Source organism: Daphnia magna, linkage group LG2 (genome assembly GCF_020631705.1).
Source record: "Daphnia magna isolate NIES linkage group LG2, ASM2063170v1.1, whole genome shotgun sequence".
NCBI lineage: Eukaryota > Metazoa > Arthropoda > Branchiopoda > Diplostraca > Daphniidae > Daphnia > Daphnia magna.
The window spans coordinates 12,250,960-12,271,427 of NC_059183.1; the positions used below are offsets into that span (position 1 = coordinate 12,250,960).

General features: G+C 38.9%; 7 protein-coding genes and 2 long non-coding RNA genes across 11 annotated transcripts; 5 read left to right on the forward strand and 4 right to left on the reverse strand.

The window, feature by feature from the left end:
• The first annotated feature begins 206 nt into the window (after positions 1-206).
• LOC116917248 (serine palmitoyltransferase 2) lies at positions 207-3,482 on the forward strand. 2 transcript variants are annotated; one of them, XM_032922665.2, is made up of 12 exons: positions 207-365; positions 439-559; positions 724-915; positions 973-1,127; positions 1,202-1,347; positions 1,419-1,637; positions 1,701-1,864; positions 1,927-2,088; positions 2,154-2,280; positions 2,343-2,478; positions 2,554-2,683; positions 2,752-3,482. In XM_032922665.2, exons 2-12 carry the CDS (start codon positions 461-463, stop codon positions 2,872-2,874), a joined length of 1,653 nt encoding a protein of 550 aa, XP_032778556.1. In that variant the 5' UTR covers positions 207-365; positions 439-460; the 3' UTR covers positions 2,875-3,482. The 2 variants fall into 2 exon arrangements, with proteins under 2 accessions (XP_032778556.1, XP_032778555.1); XM_032922664.2 differs by having other exon boundaries at positions 223-559.
• Positions 3,310-7,008, reverse strand: LOC116917236 (general transcription and DNA repair factor IIH helicase subunit XPD). Its single transcript, XM_032922644.2, has 17 exons — positions 6,856-7,008; positions 6,690-6,789; positions 6,368-6,622; positions 6,075-6,308; positions 5,891-6,014; positions 5,726-5,822; positions 5,534-5,667; positions 5,299-5,467; positions 5,115-5,234; positions 4,982-5,050; positions 4,742-4,913; positions 4,408-4,686; positions 4,234-4,322; positions 4,075-4,162; positions 3,886-3,996; positions 3,691-3,789; positions 3,310-3,621 (listed from the first exon to the last, which is right to left on the reverse strand). The coding sequence occupies exons 1-17, from the start codon at positions 6,858-6,860 to the stop codon at positions 3,484-3,486; spliced, it is 2,283 nt and encodes a 760-aa protein (XP_032778535.1). The 5' UTR covers positions 6,861-7,008; the 3' UTR covers positions 3,310-3,483.
• On the forward strand, positions 6,984-8,457 carry LOC116917295 (cyclin-dependent kinase 20). The gene is made up of 6 exons (XM_032922748.2): positions 6,984-7,384; positions 7,444-7,698; positions 7,764-7,834; positions 7,903-7,942; positions 8,022-8,212; positions 8,278-8,457. The coding sequence occupies exons 1-6, from the start codon at positions 7,066-7,068 to the stop codon at positions 8,410-8,412; spliced, it is 1,011 nt and encodes a 336-aa protein (XP_032778639.1). The 5' UTR covers positions 6,984-7,065; the 3' UTR covers positions 8,413-8,457.
• Positions 7,709-9,751, reverse strand: LOC123469630. 2 transcript variants are annotated; one of them, XR_006642900.1, is made up of 5 exons: positions 9,615-9,751; positions 8,706-8,815; positions 8,265-8,621; positions 8,020-8,186; positions 7,709-7,923 (listed from the first exon to the last, which is right to left on the reverse strand). It is a non-coding gene; the product is annotated as an uncharacterized LOC123469630 (long non-coding RNA). The 2 variants fall into 2 exon arrangements; XR_006642899.1 differs by having other exon boundaries at positions 8,706-8,818; positions 9,615-9,748.
• Positions 8,754-9,395, forward strand: LOC116917317. The gene is made up of 3 exons (XM_032922772.2): positions 8,754-8,869; positions 8,940-9,164; positions 9,229-9,395. The coding sequence occupies exons 1-3, from the start codon at positions 8,855-8,857 to the stop codon at positions 9,328-9,330; spliced, it is 342 nt and encodes a 113-aa protein (XP_032778663.1). The 5' UTR covers positions 8,754-8,854; the 3' UTR covers positions 9,331-9,395.
• Positions 9,752-9,958: 207 nt separating the features above from the next.
• LOC116917293 (gamma-soluble NSF attachment protein) lies at positions 9,959-11,961 on the forward strand. The gene is made up of 9 exons (XM_032922747.2): positions 9,959-10,096; positions 10,170-10,322; positions 10,586-10,603; positions 10,668-10,853; positions 10,907-10,999; positions 11,073-11,172; positions 11,253-11,330; positions 11,392-11,613; positions 11,685-11,961. Exons 1-9 carry the CDS (start codon positions 10,038-10,040, stop codon positions 11,793-11,795), a joined length of 1,020 nt encoding a protein of 339 aa, XP_032778638.2. The 5' UTR covers positions 9,959-10,037; the 3' UTR covers positions 11,796-11,961.
• Positions 11,962-12,401: 440 nt separating this feature from the next.
• Positions 12,402-13,831, reverse strand: LOC116934431 (cyclin-D1-binding protein 1 homolog). The gene is made up of 6 exons (XM_032941970.2): positions 13,813-13,831; positions 13,613-13,755; positions 13,232-13,544; positions 13,016-13,169; positions 12,803-12,957; positions 12,402-12,741 (listed from the first exon to the last, which is right to left on the reverse strand). The coding sequence occupies exons 2-6, from the start codon at positions 13,689-13,691 to the stop codon at positions 12,477-12,479; spliced, it is 966 nt and encodes a 321-aa protein (XP_032797861.2). The 5' UTR covers positions 13,692-13,755; positions 13,813-13,831; the 3' UTR covers positions 12,402-12,476.
• A 934-nt stretch (positions 13,832-14,765) lies between these two features.
• Positions 14,766-16,658, reverse strand: LOC123469629. The gene is made up of 2 exons (XR_006642898.1): positions 16,345-16,658; positions 14,766-16,284 (listed from the first exon to the last, which is right to left on the reverse strand). It is a non-coding gene; the product is annotated as an uncharacterized LOC123469629 (long non-coding RNA).
• Positions 16,659-17,754: 1,096 nt separating this feature from the next.
• On the forward strand, positions 17,755-20,465 carry LOC116917282 (S-adenosylmethionine synthase). Its single transcript, XM_032922726.2, has 8 exons — positions 17,755-18,067; positions 18,172-18,249; positions 18,311-18,433; positions 18,502-18,606; positions 18,668-18,819; positions 18,882-19,100; positions 19,166-19,348; positions 19,433-20,465. The coding sequence occupies exons 1-8, from the start codon at positions 17,968-17,970 to the stop codon at positions 19,667-19,669; spliced, it is 1,197 nt and encodes a 398-aa protein (XP_032778617.1). The 5' UTR covers positions 17,755-17,967; the 3' UTR covers positions 19,670-20,465.
• Positions 20,466-20,468: the final 3 nt, after the last annotated feature.

The window sequence follows — 20,468 nt, forward strand, 5'->3', positions numbered from 1 at the left end:
ACGTCATGAGATCGATAATATTAAGCCCAGCCCCTTTCGCCTTTTGGTTACGAAACCACAATGTTATACTTATATCAACTGAAAAAATATTTTTCTTTGTTTGACTTTTGTTGTAGGGATATCTAAGATTAACAGAAATTTTTTTTACTAAAACCCAGACGGGGACGAAATGGTTGAGTCATCATTTATTGTGTTGGATACTCGGATTTCGACTTGACGCAGGCGCAGCCCTGCCATATCGGCCATTTCGTTGCCTAATAGGCCAGGAGCCAGCCGGCTTTCCTCTTTTTCTTTAAAAGTTTCACGTAACTCGTAAGGTGGAGTCGTCATCGCTGGGCCTTCTCACACAGCAGACAGTGCAGTTGGTGAGGACAGGGCGTTGTACTTTTTTTAATTTTTTTTTGAAATTTCCTCCCTCCAATTAGTGTTTATATCTAGTGAAGTTTATTAATATTCGATAATGGCGATCACCAGTACGTGCAATTGCAAACTGGCACCCGGACAAAATGGAAAATCGAAGCATGCCTATTGCTCAACCGAGAGTCATTTTACTGATAAGGTAATGACGTATTTCTTTACTATTGCTTGAAGTACAGGTGTCCTGGTTTTTTAGACGGGGAAAAGTCCCATTCGATTGTTCTAGATTGTGCTAGATTCTATTATGTTATGTTTGTGTGTTTACTATTAATGGTTCTTGTAATTTTATTGTTTTCTTTTATGCAGCAAACATTCCAAGAGGGTTATGAAGGTATTGGGAAACCCCGCAACAGAAATGGTATAGAATCTTTTGAAGAAGTCCCTATGTCAGTCGCCTTACTGACTTACATGGGATGGGGAATTGTTATCCTGATTGGATATGTGAAAGAATTTCTATTGAGTTTTGTCCCTAGTCAAAATCCAGAAAAGAACCGTGAGGTATAACCATTCGGCAAATAACTGTTTTAAAAGCTTGTGTAACACTTTCTTTATTAGGGCTATGCACCACTTTATTCAAGTTTTGAATCATTCTATACACGAAACGTCTACCGTCCTATTCGTGATTGCTGGAATAGACCGATTTGCTCCGTACCAGGAGCGGAGCTTGTGCTTAAAGATCGTGTGACTCATGATAATGGGTGGACATTCAGGTAAGCATGTTATGTCGTGCTGTAAAAATGCCGAAATATTCACGCATATTCCATCTTGTCATAAAATGTTACAGCTTCACAAACACATTCACCAAATGTCTTAATATGGGGTCTTACAACTATCTGGGATTTGCTGAATGTGAAGGCCCTTGCGCAACTGCTGCTCAAAAAACTACCTACGGCTTGGGTTTAGGAGTTTGCAGCCCAAGACAGGAGCTTGGTATTAGTTCCACTTAACTGATTGGGTAGATATATAGATCAGCTATATATTCATACTTATCCTCTTTATAGGAACCATGGCTATTCATAAAGAGTTGGAAACGCTAGTAGCGAGATTCGTGGGAGCTGAAGATGCTATAACTTTTGGAATGGGTTTTGCCACTAATGCCCTCAATCTACCAAGTCTAGTTTCCAAAGGTTGCCTTGTTATCAGTGACGAAAACAACCACGCTTCACTCATTCTTGGCCTTCGATTATCTGGAGCCACCATTCGTGTGTTTAAACACAACAGTAAGTTTAGAAATAATGTAAGGACAGTTAGAATGGCAAATTTATTTCTTTATAAACTCTTAGATATGAAGAGTTTAGAAGCAAAACTCCGCGAAGCAGTGGTTCAAGGACAACCTCGCACTTACAGGCCATGGCGTAAAATTTTGATTGTTGTCGAAGGCGTTTATTCAATGGAAGGTTCTATCGTCAATCTCCCAGAGATAATCGCTTTGAAAAAAAAGTACAAGGTATGATTTGAGCTATTGAAATAGGGTTGCGGGTATATAAATGAGCTTGGCTTTGGTCCCAGGCTTATCTGTATTTGGACGAGGCTCACAGCATCGGAGCGCTTGGTCCTCGTGGACGTGGTGCTGTAGATTATTTTGGATGTGACCCGAAAGACGTTGATATATTGATGGGCACGTTCACCAAAAGCTTTGGCTCAGCTGGGGGTTACATTGCTGGATCAAAGGTTAGATGCAAAATTACACGGGGTTTCACAGCTTGTCACTAAAATAACTTATTTCCTTAACGCAGAAACTGATTAATCATCTTAGAATTAACAGCCACGCAAATTGCTATGCTACTGCGATGTCACCGCCAGTCGCACAACAAATTATCTCATCAATGTGCATCATAATGGGGGAAGACGGGACCGACGAAGGCAAGTATTTCTTAACCATCTTTTATTTTCCGTTATATTACGGTACCATTTGGAATTTGTAGGCCAACGACGCTTGGTACAGCTATCTCGGAACAGTCGTTATTTCCGCCAAAAACTACGCCAATTGGGTTTAATCGTCTATGGTAATGATGACTCACCCGTCGTCCCCGTCTTACTTTTCATGCCAGCTAAAATTGCGTAAGTTTTTTTTTTTTCTTTTTCCTATGTTAAATCTTTTGATTGCATTGGCTTATCTCTAATTGTTCGCCAAAGTGCCACATCCCGAGAACTTATCAAACGCGGCGTAGCCTCTGTTAGCGTAGGCTTTCCTGCCACTAGGATCACCGAAAGCCGTTCCCGGTTCTGTATCTCTGCCTCACACACTAAAGAAATGCTAGACAAGGTACATATACCCTCAGAATTTGCTAGTGTATGATTGCTTGTTTTCAATCAAGCGGTCCAATTTAACAGGCTATTGAAGCTATGGACGAAGTGGGTGATCTATTACGCCTTAAGTATTCCCGCTTACCACGCCCCATCGGACCTGTAATTTACGGCGAAGATAAAAAACCTCAACAGGACCAAGTCGATTAGTTGAAACAAATTTCTTAAAACAGAAGCAAAAAAAAATCACCCCTGCCGTCAGGAAGAGAAATCTTTCAAGTCCGTTTATTGTATTCTTCATTTTTCTTCAGTTACTGTATTGTTATTTTCATTCTTCGTCTTTTTATATGTAAATTTATTAAAATAGCATATTGTTGATGTCATTCTTCTACGCGGATGACCTTTCGATCAACGAAAACCATTGCAACACAATCAAATACAGAACACAATCCAAGTAGTAACTATTGACCTCAGCAAGGCATCCAGTAAAGTTGCAATATTGTATGTGCGTGAGGTCAAATTAATTTGTGTTGCATTATTTCTGTTGAATAATGTTTCTCTGCGTCTTATCTCTTACCCTTTCCTGCCTTGTTGTTGCGCCTATGGTTCGTTGACACAACAAATTACTACCAACAAAGAAGAAAATTACTTGTGTGAACTAATTTATTAGGTATTTGTATCATCATTGGTCCGTTATCAATATCCTTATCCGTTCAAGTCACACACACACATAGTGCCTGCTTGTTACGCTTGCTTATGCGCCTCAAAATTTATGTTTTCATAAATTCTTACCAAAATACACAATTACCATCGTCAAATTCAAACGCCTTGAGCACGTTGTTGAATTTTCTTTTGCATCTCTTCGCTCTGAAGTTGTTCCAAAGTTAATAAAGAAATTCCAAGCTGGTCCTCACGCGAGAAAGGTTGCGCCATTTGCCGAAGCCATCGCTTGCAAATCTAAAATAATATTCCTTTGAACACAAAACGTACTAGCTAATGTTTCTAACTAGTTGGAATGGAAATGACCTGCACACATTCTTCGGTTGATAAATTGCAGTTCGTATCCTTCAAATGTTCCTGAATCCATTTCGGTAATTTGCTGCGCTTGTCCGCTCGAGAGAAACGCTAGAAAGTCGAAATTTTATGAATAACATTGGATTGACCTAGATATATCCTGAAGGGGATATATACAGGATATACAACTTTCCGCATTGATCTTACTTTGTCGGCTAATATCATGATACCATAGTCCGTTTTACCACGCATGCACCGACCAAGGCATTGAGCGGCGTGACGCATAGCGTCGAAGGTCAAAAAATCGTTTTCCTTGATCTATCACAAAAAAGAGACAGAAACGGAAAAGCTTCACAAAGCCTTCGAGTCAGGAGAAACAATAAAAAAAAGTTTTACCTGAAATTGATCCCTAAGGTATTCCAGACGTGCTCTTAGAATCCGTGATTGGGTGTAGACGTATGGAATCCCGAACATCAGCACAGCGCTGGAAAATGATTAGTAGAAAGTATTTGATAAAAAGAGGAAAAAGCGAACACGTTTCCAACATCTACACACCGTCCAAGATGATGATCAAAATCGATTCCTTCGGAAACTTTGCCTCTAGCAACGGAAAGCAATACGGCGCCTCGTCCATTATCACATGCCTTAAAGAACGCAGAGTAAACATAACAATTTAAAACGTGAAAGTTAGCAAAATCTGGTTCTCGATGTTCTAGGAAACCACAATACTTTGATGTAATTGATGAGAGCCAAGCTTGTTTCTGCTGCGTCTTGAGTTTCAATAAAGAGAAGCTTGTGTCTTTGTAACTGATCAATGATGCCTTGGTCATACCACGAAGACACAATTGTTTCCAGATAGAGGTAGCTGGTGAAGAAGCAGACAATACCATCAGGTACCGCAGCAGCTACTTCAACCAACAGGTTTCCATAGTTCCGGATAACAGCGGTATCTTCTCGGGTTTCGTAGCGAGACGACATAGCGACCTGATCGTTACCTTTAGATACGATCTAAATTTCAAGTGAAATCACTGTTAGTCAAACATCACAAAAGAAAATCAACTACCATTGGAAGAATGCATGGCCTTGCCAAAGTCATGGTAAATGAGGTCATAATGACAGGATGAAAATCAAGGATTTTCGGATACATATCGAGAGGAGAAAGAGTGCCTGAGGTAATGACGACAGTTTGGAAACGGTTGAAAACTGGTTTGATGGCGATGGAGGAATCTAAACAGCTGCAAGATAATCAAAGTCAACCTTTGCATTCAAGCTTATTTTCCATTAGGTGTGTGTGTATAATTACCTAAAGTATAAAATTGGGTTGGAAACAGTGGGGGCCCGATCTTCAAACGGCTCAATAATTATAGTGAATCTGCCATTAAAGAGCAATAGCACAGGTTAAATTTTACTGTTATGCCAATATTAAAGGAACAAACCCTTTGGTATATGTTGAGACCAATGTGGCAAAGTGAGAAACAGTCACTAGGGGTGAGAAATCCGTTAGATCAGAGATTTCTAGCGTACGAATGAGCGACGCTAAGCGCTCCGCAGAGAATCTTTACGAGTAGTCAAATGCAATTAACAAAGATATAATTTTGTTTTGAAAGATGATTTAAATACCTTAAGGGTTTTCTATCGATGCAAACTTTGGTGTGAATATCTCTTAGGAAACCTGCTGGACTTTCTTGAACGACGTGCTGGACGCGGAGTCTAGTTTTTATGTACTCTACCACTCTTTTCAAGAAGGCTACGAAATGCTCGGCCGTACGAATGGTTCCTGGCACGGCCTCTATCATTGAAATATGTTGATTAAACTTTTTTTTAAAATAATTCTAAGAATAAATATGATGTCAACCTTCTAAGATTTCTGAAGGTAAAACTGGATTGACTAAAGCCATATCGGTTTCTCTTGCAATGGTAGCGTCACGTAATCCTTCAACTAATCTTTTATATTCTTTTTCCAATCTTTTACTGTCATTCTCCTTCATGCTAGAAGAATATCGGAATTCAAAATATGATCTTTAGGCATGTAAAAATCATGAATTACTTTGAAATGGTAGTTTCAAGAATCGTAATACTATTGGAGCATTTGTCCAAAAGCCTTTTCGTAATCTTCACGCTCATTGAATCTATACAAACATTGTCTAATAAGGGAAAAAATATAAATTTTGTTAACATTCTAATAAGTAGATTAAAATTGTAATTAAGGTACCGATGTTGTGAGCTTCATCGAAAACAACAACACTGGTTTTGGAAATTTCCTTTGAAACCACCTCGGCTATTTTGGGATCCAGTAAATAGTGGTAACTGTACACCACTATATTAGCATGAGTAATCTTGAATTCCAGAAATTAATTTGATTTGTCAATTAAATTTAATATTATGTCTGAACTAACGGTGTGTCGAGCCAGAAAATAAGGGCACCATCGTTTCATCTGTCCATATTCTTTGAGGTCGTCAAGGTTGTATACGCCAGGAGGCAAAGGAAATTCTTTTCCGTGAGCATCAAATCCTTCATAAAACTCGCATATAGGAACGGCATCATCGGCTGCATGACGAGCTCTTACAAATGATGCCGTAAGACTATAACAGCGCCCATCTACCACTTTTCCTTCTCTCTCCTTACTAACCTATTTTTATGAAACAAGTCATGACTTATGGTCTTTCCATATAAAAAATTTGACAATACTGAGGGATTAATGCAGAGGTTTTTTCTAGAGCTGAGAGCCAGGCCAAGAATATTTTGTTCCATACCCATTTCCTTCTCATAATAATTCATAAGTTTTCGTAGTTCTTCCATCACTTTTTCAATTTCTGGAACAGTTCTTGAACAATAGACTAGTTTAGTTAAATCAAGGGGGTGAGCCTTCATATAAGCCACAATCAAAGATAACAGTGTTGTTGTCTTTCCCGTTCCTGAGGGCATTTCCAATAAGCAGTGACCCTGAATCAATGCAATTAATCAGAATCAAGCCTAATGAAACCATCAAATTAATAATGTTATAATATACTTTTGCATCCAGGGCACGTTTCAATTCAAGCATGTATGAAAACTGCTCTGGATATATGTAATCATAGGGAAAGTAAACAAGTAGTCCATCGACATTTAACCTGAGGTGTAATTCAAATTGTTATTTTCCTCCATCTGAATTTATTGTTTTCAAAAACTAATATTACTTCATTTTCTACTGAAAAGTTTAGAACAACACGGACCGCATGAAATCTTCAGATCAGGAACCACTGGCACGTACTTCTTCAAAATTTTAGCAGACTATTTTTTCATAGCTTGTTTGAGTATATTTCCACAAGATGGCAAACGGTTGCCAAGACAACCGCATTGTTGTTTAAGCAAGTGAATTTTTACCACTGTCGGTAATTATTGTACTCATGGAGAGATATATTGTTAATGGTAGGATTGGTGAAGGGGCACATGGCATCGTTCTTAGAGGTATCGACAAATCGTCAATGAAGGTAGTGGCCATGAAACGGATAGCGTTAAAAAATATCAACGAGCAAGGCTTACCCAGCTCGGCTGTGCGCGAACTGCTTGCTCTGCGCTTAATCCGTCACGACTACGTTGCAAATTTGGTTGATTATTTTTCGCAAGGATACTCGCTGGTTTTGGTCTGCGAATACTTACCAATAGATCTCAACGAATTTTTGCGATCCAACGGGAAACCTTTGGCGATTAGTCACGTGAAAAGCTGTATGTCTTGCGAATCAATAGTTGACAATTTTGGGTACTTTGATCACTTTTCCATTCAGATATGTGGATGTTGGCCAGCGCTGTCAAATACATCCATAGCCTCCACATCATGCATCGTGATTTAAAACCGGCAAATCTATTAATCGGTTTCAGAGGGGAACTGAAAGTTACCGATTTCGGATTATGCCGAGTCTTCCGTAATCCTGAATTAGTTGGTAGCACTAATACCGAAAAGGATCAAAAGCTGTTTACTCATCAGGTCGCTTCCCGTTGGTACAGAGCACCTGAATTGCTTTATGGTTCTAGAACTTACGGCAAGTTTCCTTGTCATGACAGTGCATTTTTATTTAATAACTAATAGTATGTTGTTGCATGACAGGTCCGGAAGTAGATCTTTGGGCCATGGGTTGTATCTTTGGTGAAATGCTTAAGAATTCTCCCCTTTTCCCGGTAAAATGGCAGTGCATAATAAAAGTGATCAACAGATTTTGAATTCTTTCTCTCAAACAATACTCTAGGGAGAGAATGACATTGGCCAACTATGCACGGTGATTCAAGGTAAAAAAAAGAAACAGTCGTAAAGCCAAATAGTGTTTCCAAGATGAATGTTATCTCCTAAATATTTGACTACTGACAGTACTAGGTACTCCAGACGAAGAAATTTGGCCAGGTGTGTCGTCGCTTCCTGATTTCCACAAGATTTCGTTTACAAGCACCAATAAACAAATCTCCTTCAATGAAATCCTGACTGAAGTAGACGAATCATCAAGAATTATGCTGGAAAGTTTTTTACGTTATTGCCCTAAATCCCGAATAACGGCACAGGAGGTAAAATCTGCTTTTTCTTTTGGGATTATCAGATTTTAAGTGAATGTCTCACTTCGTGCGCATAGGTTTTGGAAGCTGCCTATTTTCAGCAAGAACCGCTGATGACTCCTTTAAATGATCTCCCTCTTCCGATTGAGAAACCACTAAATACAGCAACAGCTGAATTTGCCAATTGGGATTGGTCTGCAACACATTTTTGAATAAAACTTCAACAAAGAAAAAAATACATATTTAAGTATTTTTAATTTTTGTTATGTAGAATTGTTTTAGTGATTTCAAAATTCAAACCCGACATATTAGGGAACAGATGATCAAAGATAAAAGTTGGTTTTATGAGCTCGACCGAAACAGGATAGCTGTACGAAGGACAGCGTTTAGTCTTCCAGAATACTTTATATTATTGTTATCCCTGGGTGGAGAAAGTTTTCATTAGGTCAAGGTTGCCTTGCCTAGGAAAAATAAGAAAGGTCACGTAGACAGAAAATGCAATTACCAGAGAAAGTTGGGAAGAGGAGGCACGACCAAGGGGAGGATCCAAAGGTTCAAGAACCAGATGCGAAGCTGAGCGATGTTAGTCTTCCATGTTCTTTCGCACTTGTTGCACTGCTATCTTCCGTTGCCAAACAGGTTTTCCAGTATATTATGTACAAGAATAAGGTAGGCAACAGTCATTATTTGATAGTAGGCAGCGGTTCAAAGCTTACAGATCATGGTTTTTTTTTTGCAGAAAATATGCCTTGCGTTAGCAGTTTGTTTCATTCTAGTACTTACAATGCAGAATTGCAATGCAAAGCGCGAAACGCTAAAAAAGTTATTCGGATTCCTTGATTTTGATGCACGGGATGTGAAATCACCTGCGGCTGTGGCGCCACGAGCACCCGTGGTTTATATTCCACAATATCGATCCGCAGATCCAATATACTTGCAGCCGTTAACGAAACCCGTACCAGAGGTGAGCACTGTAAGCCTCATTCATTCATACCATTTAACACATTTTTTTTCTTCATAACAACCAGGTCATGCTTGGCGGTGTCTCGCCATATTCGAACCTTGATGCCAATGGAAGAAACAATCCTGCGTTATGGCAATATTCCCATTTTTATCCAGAACATCAATGAAAAACGTTAAATGATGCTCGAATAATTATACTATTATTTGCTGTTAATAAAATCCACGAATATTTGTTTCTTTTGTAAATGTTTTCAATCTCAGAATTCGGAAGTTACTTAAAATGTGAAAACCATCAAATAGACCTGATTAAGGTCGATCTTGATAATAAACCATACACGCAAGGGCCAGGCAACCAGGTCAATTCAACGCATATTTTACGAGCCAGGTACCGATTAGGTGTGCTATTGTCATAAAATATACCCTTATCACGAAAGAAACTAAAAGAAATTACCGATGGCACGCTCTATCCTAGCTCTATCCACGCTTTCTCCAAACGGTTGATGATTTTTTGTGATTAGACGGAGAATTCAATAGCCTTCCTTCTTGAAAAGCTATGGTGAACGGAATTACGATGAACCGGGTGCGTCCATACGTTTATGTTTGTTGCCTGCTTGAGTACTTGTGCCACGAATCCACGAACCACGATCTCACGAATCTTGAATATATGCCAATGGTAAACTTAAAATATCCGACAACGTCTCAATCTAACGATCTAGGTACTCAGCAGTGGCCTAGGAGCAGACATTGTTTTGACAGGTGAGTGCTAAGCAAGTTCGCCCATTGCTACCTATATACAAGCTAAAAGGACTCCAATCGTCAATTTAATTGATAACGGATAGCATATCTCAACGAACAAGTATTTTAGTAAATTAATATGACCTCATCAAAGAAATCTGCCGAGGGAACGGACCTTGTTCAACAAGCAGAGAAATAGTAAAAATGGTACTAATTTTTGTATTCATTTATATTATTAATATTATGCTTTGTTTGCGGAATAAATCTGTAGCTTAAAAACCTCGTTGTTAAAATGGAAGCCGGACTATGAACTGGCAGCAGACAGCTATAACAAAGCTGCAACCTGCTTCAAAACTGCCAAAGAGCTCCAGAAAGCAAAAGATTGTCTATACAAAGCATCGGATTGCTACAAGCAAACCAAAGCGTATCCTTTTTATTTCATATTTACAGAAGATTCTTTAAAATAAGCAAAATTGATAATAATTTATATTATATGTGTAAAATAAGATCTGCTACAGTTAAGGAATAGTAAAAACCCTGCAAGTCTTTAAATATTCTTAGAGCTCATTCAACAGTATAAATTGGCATTACTTATAATGAAAATTGTATTAAATATATTGTAAAATTGCATGTAAAATGTCAGTAAAACATCTTCCTTAACTTAGACATTATAATGTCTGGACTCAGGTACTTCTCTGCTGCCAAGTAAGTAGTCCATTTCAATCACCTATTAAGTTTACTGAAGCAGTTTATGATGCTTTTTCTATAGGAGCTTGGATCAAGCAATTCTTTTATTGAAGGAATTGCAAGATTGGAAAGAAATATCAACTATTGCACACAAGGCTTGCCAACTGTTTCAGGAGCATGGATCTCCCGATACGGCTGCATTACTTTTGGATAAATCCGCAAAAATGATTGAGCCTCATCTTCCTGAAGATGCCCTTGTTTTATACAAGTATACATTCAGAGGCAAAATGATGTAGGATGTAAAAACAATCTTTTATTTAGGAGGGCAATGGAAGTAGTTATGGTAGAAGATAGGCCCCGCCAAGCATCCGAGTTTGCGTCCAGAGCTGGGCGACTGCTCGTTAGATTGGGAAGGTTCGTTTTTAATTTTAAAATGGACTTCGATAGGTAATTAAATAAAGAGAGTAAAATATCAATTTTTTTTAAGGTACGAGGACGCCATCAATATGTTATCAAAGGAAATGAATTACCATATTGCGGGTGAAAATCCAGCGGCGGTTGGACGAGTTTTAGTAGCCGTTGTAATGGTATATATAATTTAATTTTTTTTTTTTTTTTTGTCAACTAGAATTTCGTTTGATCCCAAGTATATGCAAATTGATTTTAGCTTCACCTAGCTCGTGAGGATATCATTGCTGCTGGGAAAGCGATACAGGAATGGGGTGGCAACGGCCAGCAAGAAGAAGTAAATTTTTTAAACAAAATATCCGTTTCTGATTTTTCATTAAAATATTATTTTTAATTAGCTACAAGTAGCCATGAATCTACATCACGCGTTCGATTCGGAAGATGCCCAAGCAGCAGAGAGGGCACTCGCTGATCCTTTCATTCGCCACATGGATGTGGAATACGCGAAACTTACTCGGTCCGTTCCATTACCCAAAGGGCTAAGTGAATTGGAAAATGCTGCTAGGCCAAAAACAAATCTAGAATCTCTTGTGGATGACATTCCAGCCATTGATGATGACGTGAGAATTACGCTAAGATAATTTCAACATTCATTGCAAATGCTAAAATCATCCTTCTGTTTTCCTTTAAGGACATCGAGAATGAATATGGCGGTGTTGCAAGGAGCTACCATAAAGATCCTGAAGCCGAATCAAAAGAAATGAAAAACGATGTCGATTTAGAAGAAGGTGGATTATGTTAAAAATTACGAAGACCTAGTCCGTTATTTACTCATTCCTTTTGGTGTTGTCGCATTTTCTCGTTTTTTTTCTTTCTTTCTGCTCGTTTTTTCCCCCTGCTGCTAACTTAAATGTATCTAAACATCAATGTTGCCTGTGTACTCCCAAATACACAAATTGCTACTCTAACGCTGCTCATCGAATCTAGCTTCTGTCCAAACGCCGTGTACGACAGGACTGCAGTAAGGCTAGCTCACCTACGAGCACATACTCGCGTATGCGGATACAATGCTGTTTAAATTACAAAGCAATAAACTAATCTTCAAAATAACTGTGGCACGGGCCGATCAGCAGGTCTAGGGCAAACCAAGCTATAAATGTTGGTGTGTACAAGGTTTCGTTTCTTTTCTCAGTCTGTAAAAATTTTCTTACCCGAAGAATAAAAATTCATTCGGATGATTTATAGTCACAGACTAGTTTGCACCAAATGCGGTCTTGCTGAAAATGTGACAATGCCAAACTGTGACAATGCCAAATGATACCTGCCATAAAAAAAAAAAAAAAACAAACAATAATAATATAGATTTGAGTAAAATGAAGAGGATTCGGAAATAAATTGTACAAGAATGTAGTTGTGGATGGTTGCGGACGCCGTTAATTTTTTTAGTTAAAAAATCGTCGAGTACTCAAAAAAATATCAAATATCAGCTCGATGCGGCTTTGCTTTGCAAATTTTGAAAGTTATGTTGAACAGCTTTAGACAACAATTCAATCCAGGTTATATCATCCTCGCTCGCTATACCCTGAACAGTTTTCAAAAGATTTTCTACTTTAGATGAGAGCTTGTTGCCATGTCCAACAGCTAGCATCAGGTTTACGGGAGCATAGAGGGAACAGATTAAGTCGTCAACTTCCGTACTCATGCTAGAAACTTTTTCGACTACAGGATCTAGTCTGTTTTGGTCGATACTGAAAAAGTAATTGAATATGAAAACTTGAATGCATTTAAGTGTTTCAAGCTTTCTTTTACTTATTGAAATTGTTGACCACTTTTTTCGTTCTTCGTATCAGCGCGGCTGCAGTTTTTACAAGACCTCTGACTGAAGGCTGTAGTTCTTGTCCAATCCCATGAATCACGGTTTCATCGTCGGAATCAATTTCATCATTTGCTGAAGCATCCACAGCCTAAAATAGATTTTTTAAAATGAGACAGGAACAGCAGGACAAAAAAGTAAAAACTTACTTGTTCCAGTTCTTCAATTGCATCATTTATTAATTCTTCTTCTCTACTTAACACAGCCAATACTGCTTCTTTATTGTTTTTGGGAAGGGTTGGCAGTCTGTCACAAAATTCCCAGAGAATCCCAGTAGAGACAAGACAAGGCTGCAGAGTATCACTTAAAATAAGAAACAATTTTCAAAAATTGGAATCAGGGCAAAGAAATAAAGTTATCAATACCTTTTCAGAATCAAATTCTGAATTGCTTCGATAAACTGCTTCAGGCCCAAAAGCAAGGCTTCCAATTCTTTCTCTATTAATTGAAGAAATGTTGAACCACAGTTGTAGGGTAGCAAGAGGTAGCACCCAACTAGCTGACTTGTGGCATTACATAAGCTTCCTGCCAAGCTTTGTGTTGTTGCTACGTCTGGAAATGGTGGGCTACTATGGGCGATTGCAAATTTTGTGGCTTCATGAGATAGAACTTTAGAAAATGATGCTAAAGTTGAATGAAATTCCTGCAAACTATGTTCACATGGCTGCAAAGAAGAATCTAGGGAATATTGAAAATTAAATATGCAACTTGAGCAAATCAGTCTGGCCTGGTGATACTGAACATACCTTTTTCTTTTTGTAAACTAGAAATAAGAACATCACAGTTTGAAAAAATGTCATCAAACACTTCTGATACGTTATTCATTCCTTAGAATTAAATGGGAAATAGGATTTTCGAAATCTGATGGGCCTTTTCGTAACACGAGCAGCTGCAACAAACAAAAGCATAACACCCTCTGCTTCTAGTTGTTTTGTCGTCTACTTACTAGATATCGACTTATCGAGATAGTGTTGCTAGATTTAAACGAAAATAATTAAAATAATACATTTGAAAAAAGAACAAATTTCAACTAGCATTCCGATGCCATTGAAATGAAGTCAAATTGCGTTTTTAACTAAAATATTTAACAGAAGCGAAGTAAAAAACTAAAAATTTTCCAAAAAGTTAGCGCTCGGCCCCGCGCTAATCGGGGAGTTTTTTAGTCGATCCGGTGCGGGGATAATCTTAATCGGGGAAGAGATTTCGGTGCTCGGTGCGGTGATATCGGTGATCGGTGCCTTCCCCGATTATCAATGAATAGTGATCTAAATTGGCAGTTGCCCTACGGCCAACAAGAAAAAAATGTGACCCAAGTCACGTGATTCTCGTTGGCCTATCAGAACTCAAGGTCACTGGTAAGACTAACCCCCTATGGCTGTAGCGGTGCTATCGGTGCAGCACCGATTATAGCACCGTTCCGCACCGAAAAAAGAAATCCCCGCACCGAACTTCCCCGATTCATTTAAATCGGGGAAGCTTAGCGGTGTCCCCGATTAGAATGTGATCGGGGCCGAGCCCTACAAAAAGTTCAAACTAATTATATTTTGATTTTACATGGCACCGCCGCGAAAGACTGGATCTTCGTAAACAACAGAAAAAGAAAGTTTTTCCGTTTTGTTATCTTTTTCGTTAACTCTTATGAAACTTTTTGAGTTTTTGTAAGTTAAGCTTTTTAGAAGCCTTTCCCAACATGTAGGTTTGCCTTTAAAATATACATAGAGACTAGAAAAAAATGTAGATGACTAGATATGGTTTGAGCAATGTATAGTTTTATCTGGCATTATCAGCAAGTTAATTTTTAAGCTTTTACGCAACCATTCGTAAAAACCCGAACGTACGTTTTAGTCCACGTGTTGTATGTCTAAGCGAACATTTAAAAATAATTTGGTTATAGAAACCTTTCTGGGGCAGGATAACATTTTTTATTTCTTTGGGTTGTAATCAAACAGTAAATCTTGGATCTCGTGTGTGACCACTTAATAAGTTAAATGAACATTGCATATGGAATATGGTACACAGCAGTATTGATGTCATAATTGAATTTTTCTTTTTTTAGAAATCTGGAATGAATCCCAACAATCCGCAGAATGTAATAGGAAATTACCCACCACATTATTTTCATGTAAATCCTGCAAGCTTGAACTGGCAGTGGAATCAAGTGGTACCTGGCCCTCCTGCAGTGAGAGGAAATTTTGTCCATGTCAACCCAGCCTTTTTTCAACCAAATGTGCTTCCACCCCCAGAATTGCCCAACCCCAAAAGAATAATCGTCAATCCCAAGTTCTTCCCTCATGTACAATCTGAAAAGAATATTGGGATTCCATTGAACTGTCAAGAAGTCTATCATGCTGAGAGAGTTGTGCTTGTTCAAAATGATGAAATTTCATCTATGGACAGACAGGCTCTTCAGCAAAAAGTCAAGGCAAGTAAACAACCAATCTCGACCTTGAACATGCAGAACTCTGAACAGATTGCGCAACAACAACAGACAAAACCAAGTCCCATTCGTCACCTTGCAGATCGTCGTAAACTGACAAAGTTCAATTTTATAAATAATTCAGTGAAAAGTAAATATAAATGGCGGAAAATGGAGAGCCCACTAAAAACAATCGCCATTAAACATGCCTATAAACTGGTTCGAAAATCCGCCGTAAAGTCTCCGAAGATAATCAATCGTTTTACCCAACGTGGGCAGCACCACATATTCAAGACGCTAACTCCCCCAAAATTAACAAGTACGCCAATTGAAAAGCAGCCCCCAGCCAATTCACGCTTTAAACTGGATAATCGGGTTGCCAAAACGAAAAAGAAGGCCAACAAGATTGCAAGTCCTCGAACGTCATTACCCAAGATTCTTCAAAGCAAATATCGACTGATTCGAAATAAGTGTTGGAAATCCAATAGCCTCACTTTGGGGAAACTTGGCTCCAACCACTCCATCGTAAGCCGCTCCGTTATCAATCGGTCTATCGCCACCCGTTTCGTTGTCAATCGTAGTTTCACCAACTTTAAGTCCCCACTTTGTACACCATCGGCACATCATGGCAGCAAACTGCAAAGGTTGGCTGTTATAAATAAATCAAATAAAAGCATCAAGAAGACCAAAACTTCTAAAAAGAAGGCGCAGAAGCGTTACTATGATGAAGAAACAAAGGCCAAACCAGATGAAGAAGTCCTTGATGACGTGGATGTTGAGATTGTTGAAAAACCTTCGGGACCTAAGACGCGTACGCCGATAGGTGTGCTGCCATCATTTATTACCTTGTAGGAAATTGGTTTGTTGCAATAATTTTCTTATTGTCATGTAAATACCGAGTTTTCTGTTGATCCATTTGGTTAGTTACAACTGGGTATATTTGTAAAGACAAACGGTCTGTGGCCAAATGCTCATTGAAAAATCTCTCGTTCGAGTATCTGTCTTAATTGATAAAATTTTTGTTTTTGCAGAATGAACTGTACTTTTTTAAAGAAAAAATACAAAGTGATAATTATCCGGGGAAGTACGTAAATATTTTCTGTGGGCGTGACAGTTTCGGAAGTCGAGATTGGCCGTATTTTCATATGCTGTGTTAATATTTTGTGTAAATCTTTACTGACTTCCAATGAGAACCGTCCTTCGATAAGAGTAACCAAAGGGGTTTTCGTAGCCGTCCTTGAGATTCAAGGAATGATGCGCAGTTTCTACACGGATTTTAGTTCGTTTTAAAGTTCCTCAGGCTCTGCCACACAGATTATTTCTGAGACGTATTATCTTGACGTAATTTTGAAATGCAACATTTCTTCTTTCTTGTCAAAAACACGTCTGAAACATGATGGAATTTGGATGCTAATCAAGGCATTCGTATCCATGTTCATCTTCAAAAGTTAAGCATGGAATGTATGATTACTTCAGGCAAATAGTTTTTCTTATCACAAGCCTAGCAGAAGCTTTCGGCACTACCATGACGAAAGTATAATTGCTTTGTTTTCAGCAGCAACGAATTGCAGTATTCATTTCGAAAATCTTCCTGGTTAGATAGTACGATCGCTCGTGAAACGTTACGTTATACCCAGATAAGGTTAGGCTACGACGTACGTGACTAAACCGTCAATGTTCACTGCTGTTATGGCAGACCTTTTAGTATGGGCGTAATGAATCTCCGCTGTTTCCTCGAGGGTACTTGGTTTTGGTAGGTCTAGGCATGGAACTACGTAAAACACAACTGGAGGTCGCTAGCGATGGAATGATTTTAGCCATTGCTCTTCCTGTTGTTTAAGTCTACAACAAATAAGGAAACAGGTCTTCAAGGTTTTTTGCTGAAAGTATAGAAGCAATGTGGCCTTTGTGTCAATGCAATCAGAACTTTCAATCGGCTTTTGATGTGGAACGCCATTCTGTCAAGTCTTTGAAAATATTTGTACAGTTTTGCTTAAAACCGCCCTCCTAGCGTTTCGGAGAAAAGAACGTATCAGAAGACCATTGAGTATTAACTCATTCAAGTAACATGAGGTCGATAAGGTTGATCGATTGGCGACTCCTATCGCACACTGGTTCATCTGGGTGGCGACTGGCGAGATGTCAATAGCCCCGAGTGGCCTAAAAAGGGCGGAATGGACCTAAAAACTTAGTGAAGAAGAAGAAAACTACTACTTCGGAAAATTTGGCGCGGTAATTTTTTACTTGATAGGCGGTCGTCTGCTAAAATGAAAACTGCATCGTAATTGCAACTGCGACGTGTCATAGAGCAAAATCCGGATTTTCTTACACTTCAGTGGCTTGTGTATCGCACACGTCGCAAGTTGGATCACGATCCCAAGTGCGTGAGTTTGGTCAAATATCAAGTTGAATGATTCACGACGATTCCCGATTTAACAAAATATCGTGATCGATATTTGAGCTAGTCTATAAATTGCAGGTTGCCACGTGCAAAGGCCTCTTTCCACACACAGCAGTCGAACTAGGAAGTTCTCACTTCGGTATTCCAGCAAGTTACTCTCGTGTCTACTAAACTGCCACGGGCTTTTGTGTCAAGCTTAGAAATAAGAAATCAAAATAAAGAATCCGCCTTTTTTGTTGTAAAGTGTAAAGTGTTTTTAAATTGTTGGTTGAATTTTATTCGACATGCCGGGTAAAGAAGTTCTTAACGGAGAGAGTTCGAACGCCAATGGAACGTCGGAAACATTTCTTTTCACATCAGAATCAGTGGGGGAAGGACATCCAGGTAACTTCTAAGCGCAACGTCGAATATATGTTAAATTCTAAAATGAACAACTATCATTGATTTTATTTCAATGCCTGTTTATTTGTTTGACATTTTTTGTACAGACAAGCTCTGCGATCAAGTCAGTGATGCTATCTTAGATGCCCATTTAGCCCAAGACCCAAATGCTAAAGTTGCCTGTGGTAAGTTTCTGTATGATATAAAGCCACTATTCATCATTTGATACCTGCTGTTTGTTTACAGAAACTGTCAGCAAAACTGGCATGGTGTTGGTCTGTGGTGAAATCACATCACGTGCCATTGTGGACTATCAAAAGGTTATCCGTGAAACAGTTAAACAAATTGGATATGATGATTCATCTAAAGGTGACAACTATTAGTTTAATACTGGGGTATGAGGTATTTTAACACAATTTCTCTCCCGCCCCCCACAGGATTTGACTACAAAACATGTAATGTTTTGGTTGCATTAGAACAACAGTCACCCAACATTGCTAGTGGTGTTCATGTTGACCGGGATGAAGATAATGTTGGAGCAGGTAGAAAAAAGAATTATATTTGTTGTTTTGGTTATTTGAAACTAAACATTTTAAAATTCAGGTGATCAAGGATTGATGTTTGGCTATGCCACTGATGAAACTGAAGAATGCATGCCATTAACGGTTGTTCTCGCTCATAAATTGAACGAAAGACTTTCCGTGTTGCGTCGTGATGGCACTCTTTGGTGGGCTTGCCCCGATACCAAATCTCAAGTGAGAAAGACAAGTTTTGTTCATGTCCTTGGTTAATACTTAATCACAACACGGTGTAATAGGTAACCTGTGAGTACTATTTTGACAATGGAGCTTGCGTTCCACTGCGCGTGCACACCGTTGTTATCTCCACACAACACTTAGCGAAGGCATCATTGGAAGAAGTACGCCGTGACGTGATGGAACACGTCATCAAGGTCGTTATTCCCGCCAAATACTTGGACTCGGAAACCATTTTTCACATCAACCCCTGCGGGTTGTTTATTTACGGTGGTCCGATGGTATGTTCGCACATAACATCTTATTTACTGTAATGTGACGTGGCGTTTTTATTATATTTTCTAAGGGTGACGCTGGACTTACCGGTCGCAAAATTATCGTTGACACATACGGTGGTTGGGGAGCCCACGGAGGAGGTGCTTTCAGTGGTAAAGATTATACCAAAGTGGATCGTTCAGCCGCATATGCTGCCCGATGGGTTGCGAAATCTTTAGTCAAAGGTGGCATTTGCCGCCGCTGCCTTGTCCAGGTAAATAGTCGAATTTCTTAGCTTGGCATGAAAAAAAAAACAACAAAAAACAATTTGGTTTACGTATTGCTCCTTGTCTTCTAGGTGTCTTATGCTATTGGTTTGGCGGAGCCCCTCTCGATCACAATTTTCGACTATGGCACGTCCAAGTACAATCAAAGCCAGTTGCTGGCAATTGTCAAGAAGAACTTCGACCTAAGGCCAGGTGCTATCGCTAAGAGCCTCAACCTGAAGAACCCCATTTACCAAAAAACTAGTACATATGGCCATTTTGGGCGAGAAATATTTACCTGGGAGCAACCTAAAACTCTGATATTGTAAGACTACGCGAACCTTTTTTTTTTTTTTCCTTTTTTGTATTTCTGTTTGTTTTTTTTTTTTGTTTTCTTTTTTTGCGTTACGTCTTTGTTGAGTCACTAGAAGATCTTATACTTTCTCAGACCTGCTATTCTGTTATGGTTCTACAGTGTCTCAGTGTGGGGGTTTCTTGTCGGTAGCAGTAGTTGAGATCGAGACAAGTCTCTTTTCTTTAAAGCTGTTGACGTCATCTCAATAACTAGAGGTGGGGAAGATATAGCCATGCAATGAAGTACGTCTACTCTGCTGCCGACTGAACGAGCTCGCTGCGAATGTTCGCCGTTTCATTTACCATTATTAATACCCTTTTTTCATTTACCACTGTTTGCTGACGGCGAACGTTTGTGTTGTGTTTCCAAAAATTCATCCGTGGAAAAGAGCACTTTTTGGAGACACTCCGATACTGTAGAACTGCACTTCTTCAAACATCACTTCTAAAAGTTCTTATAATGTGTCGTCTGTTCAACATCTTTTGTTTGTTTGACGGGCGGGGCCATATGACATACCCAACTTTTTCGTCTTCGAATTTCTTTCCCAATTTTTTCATATAAAAAAAAAATCTAGATTTGTAGACTTTGTTTTCTCAATCAGGGAATGATTTCATTTTTGCCACTCCTGTACACGAATGGAACAATGACCCTCCGTTTTTGTCTTTTAATAGTGCGGTTTGAGTGTATCTTATGCCGCGCCTATTACGCATATTTTTCAAGGTGTGGGCAGGTAAGAAACGAAGATCAATAAACAAATGGTCATAAAAAGACAA